This window comes from Crocodylus porosus, unplaced genomic scaffold (genome assembly GCF_001723895.1).
Source record: "Crocodylus porosus isolate Cpor-Errol unplaced genomic scaffold, CroPor_comp1, whole genome shotgun sequence".
Classification (NCBI taxonomy): domain Eukaryota; kingdom Metazoa; phylum Chordata; order Crocodylia; family Crocodylidae; genus Crocodylus; species Crocodylus porosus.
The window spans coordinates 108,429,306-108,433,103 of NW_017728886.1; the positions used below are offsets into that span (position 1 = coordinate 108,429,306).

Genomic DNA, 3,798 nt, shown 5'->3' on the forward strand with positions numbered 1-3,798 from the left:
CCTGCCCCCTTCTGGTCACCTGACCAGCATGGTTGCCCCAGCAACCATCACCTGAGCTGCCCTTGTGATTGGCAGCTGCCCTTATTCCTGCCTAGGAACCGGGCACCTCAGTGCCCCTGTGACACAAAAGTATCTCAAGTCCTTAACATTTTGGTGTCAGGGCCATTCTGTAGGAAGCAAGTAGGGTACCTGATCAAGAAATTCTTGAAGGTTGCATCTTTTCAATTTGAGACTAGCAATTCTGTCTGGATATTCTGAGTTCAGGGATTCAAACCAGGTTGTATAGTTGTCTCTCAGGATACTTTGCTCCGGAAGATCAAATGCATTGATGATGCTAATAATGTTCCTGTTGGAGAAGTCATCTCATTTAAGCATTTTGTATTGAGTTTACAGGAATTGTTTTTGATATATTTAGTTTATAGCTACATTACAAACTGAGATTACAGACTCATTTGTCATGGATCATTATCGACTGCAGACTGATTTGGCGACATTCAGAACTATAGATGTTTATGGTGCAGCATACATTCTTTCAAATATTAGTAAGGAATTGTATTCCATTTTATGTAATATAGGTTATAAAACAAATGCAAATTGTTAAGTGAGAATATTGATATAAAAATTGCAAGGAGAGAAATATTGGACTTAACTATATAATACCATCTGCTGACTCCTTCATGCAGATGCCACATGCACAGCTAGTCTAGGTAAAACACATGCTCATATACTTGTTATCTCATTTTTTCTCCCTCACTCTCACCTGCTGTCTTGTCACTAACCTGCACAGTAAGCCTGTTTGGGCAGAAAAAGTAACTACTTGTTTGCCCATCACTTAGTACAGTTTAGCACTGAACTCTGAAAGGAGCTTCTAGGTGTAACTAATTAAAAAATGATGACAATGATGATGAATTATTTTAGTATTTGTTTGTTTGTTTTGCCTGTAATAATTATGGATTGATCAGTACTGCTTTATTATCTTTATGCCATAAACATATTCAGCTTCCTCTCTCTATATAATTATATATATGTGTGTGTGTGTATGCACACGTGCGCAGATATACACATACAAATATTATGCTTCTACTGAAGAGGAACAGCTCATATACATCTATATCTATATCATTTGTTCCCATTCAGTAGAAATTTAATCTTTGTATGTTTATGTTTCTGCAATAGCCATATTATCAATCTAAACATTTAGGCAGCAAAACAGCATCTGAAAAACCAAGTGTCTCACCTGTCCAGGCAGTCCCAGTAACTAGTAGTTGCTTTAAACCCCAAAACAGCAAAAATTGGAATGGAAGCATACAGTGATGTTATGCTGTTTACAACAGCTACTGTCACAGCATCCTTTTCACAGTCATTTCTAGAAAAAGAATAAAATGAACTATATTTACAAAGCAAGGCAGGGTTATTCCACATATATTTATTAGCAGTACAGTTTGTTTTTAATCATTATCCTACAGTTTAATCCATAAATCTCACAGGTATAACAAGGCAGCCAGGAACCCGGGGGAACAGGATGTGTGAGGCAAGTGGTGGTTTTTAGATACCAGAGGCATGATTGCTTGGCTATAGTGGAATATTAGAACTGGCCCAAGCGCAGATGTTGAAGTTAAGAAAAGTGGCCAGGATGTAACAGCTCAGAAGGGGAGACTGACCTGGGTTGTATATTGAGATGCTTCAGCTTTGAAAAAAGAGTCTTGGGACATTAAAGTTTTGAGGAAGATATAGGGGGCCTGCATGTTGATAGGGGACACTATATCCTCCTACAGTTTGTCCTCTTTAGTCTATGAGAGATGAGCACCTCATAAGGCTGGAGTGGCTGAACAAGTTTCATAAGTGAGATTTGGGGTGGCTGCAAGAGGGAAGGGAAGCTATGAACACCCACATTCTGCAGAAGGCTATGGGTGCCCTGTTTTGTGATGGGAATAGCTTCAAAAAGGGTAAGAAGCAGTAAATAAATAGGTTAGTCTTGTTGTAGGGATGAAGGGCTGCTTGTAACAGAGTGGTGTTAGCAGTGGAAATCTGGGAAACCCTGTTTCATACACCCACATGAAGAAACAGGGGCTGCATTCTTTCCAGTAACAGTCACCAATGTCTATATTCCTATCCACACAAGGCAGCATGATGTGTAGAAAAAATTTAGTAATTGACTTCCATTTAGGATCAAAAGCTGGCTCCAGTTGAAACTATAGAAAAACTTTTCCAGAATTCATGAACAAGATTTGTTCCTCACTAACTGAGCTTTACACTCTGCTTAAGTTGCATATATATTTCTGTTTTAGCAGGGGGCTTTCTGTTTTTGTAAAATTTTCTCAAAAATTTACTTTTTCCTGAAGTGTGGTATGCTTGCTCTCATATAGTACATTTTTGTGAAAATTTCCCCTACATTGCTGGGGATCTTTTCAGCTACAAGAAGAATGAAAAAAACCCAGCATTTCTTCCTAAATAATTTATTATAACTTTATCAGAATGGTGGCTGGGCCTTAACAGAGGCCATGATATATTTGTAAACTAGCTTCTAGGTCATGAATTACCTTTCATGCTCTTGGTACAGCTCAGTATTGAGTTAACCACTTCATATTTTCAGTGCACTGTTATATAACATGTTAAATAATTAGGAGCATAGAAAAGTCCTGTAGTCTAGCCAGCCCTCTGCTCAAGGCAGAACTGTCTCAGCTAAGTGTCTGTAGTGTCCAACCTGCTCTTGACAATTTCTAAGGATGGAGATTCCACAACTTCTCTAGGTAGCCTGTTCCAATGTGTGATTACCCTCAGAGTCAGAAAGTTCCTCCTAATCTCCAGTGTAAATTTCTTCTGCTGTGGCTTGAAGCTGTTGCTCCTAGTCCTGTCTTTTGTGGCCACAGAGAAAAGCCCATTTCCATTCTTTCTATAATTGTCCTTTAAGTATTTGAAGGCAGTTATAAAATCCCTCCCCACAGTCTTCATCAAATTCTAAGAAGCAAAGATGGCTGAGAAAAAGTCCAAGTGTCTATGAGAAGCCACATTCGGTATATCCTTGCAAATGCTCAAGATTTAGATGAGGGGCATATTAACTTTCAAGGTTTAAAATAGGTCATTTTAATTTCCATCACCGAATCTAGTGGCACTCAACCTTCTGGCCCTGCAGGTTGGATGCGTGACTTGGAGTTGATCCGTGGGCCAGATCTAACATGGGGATTACACCAGGGTTGGTCTACAGACATGGGCCCACCTGCTGGCCCAGCCCCCTGTGCCAGAGCTGGCTGCAAGACAGCTCTATTTGCTGGGCTGGCCCTGTCCACTGGGCCATGTTATCTGGCCTTCAGGGCTTCCCATGGATCCAAAAATTTGACAGCAAGGGAACAGGGCAGCATTAATTGCCCAGGCAATTAATGCTGTCACTGCTTCCCCACTGCCAAATTTCCAGACCTGTAAGAAGACCCACAAGACAGCTGGCGTGGCTCTGTGGACCAAAGGTTGAGTACCACTGACCTAATCCACTTGAAATACAGATTTACAGTCTGGACATAATTTGGCCATTGCAAATGTTTGCAAGTATCTTAACCAAATACTAGTTTTGACAGCTTAAAAATCTATATATTTCCCATGTTTCTGGGCTTTCCTGGTTGCCCTCCCTCCTTCTGCTATATGTGTCGGGTGTTTTTAAGCCTTTTTCAGAGGCACTGAGTCAAGACTGGGGATTTTTCTGGGGTGTGCCAGTGTTCCTGTTGGGACTTAAAGCCAGAGGTTCTTGGCTAAAGGGTCATACCCCTCCATGCAGGGTCAGACTAATCACCATATTTGGGTTCAGGA

At 40.6% G+C, this 3,798-nt stretch overlaps 1 protein-coding gene across 2 annotated transcripts in view; it reads right to left on the minus strand.

Moving 5' to 3' along the window:
* The window catches only part of SLC6A18 (solute carrier family 6 member 18), a 53,874-nt gene that overhangs the window by 16,671 nt on the left and 33,405 nt on the right, over positions 1-3,798 (minus strand). For both annotated transcript variants that reach the window (XM_019540372.1, XM_019540364.1), the window contains 2 exons: positions 1,238-1,366; positions 190-346 (listed from right to left, as the gene is read on the minus strand). In XM_019540372.1, the coding sequence (XP_019395917.1) occupies positions 190-346; positions 1,238-1,366 (286 nt within the window). The remainder of the gene's footprint in view (positions 1-189; positions 347-1,237; positions 1,367-3,798) is intronic.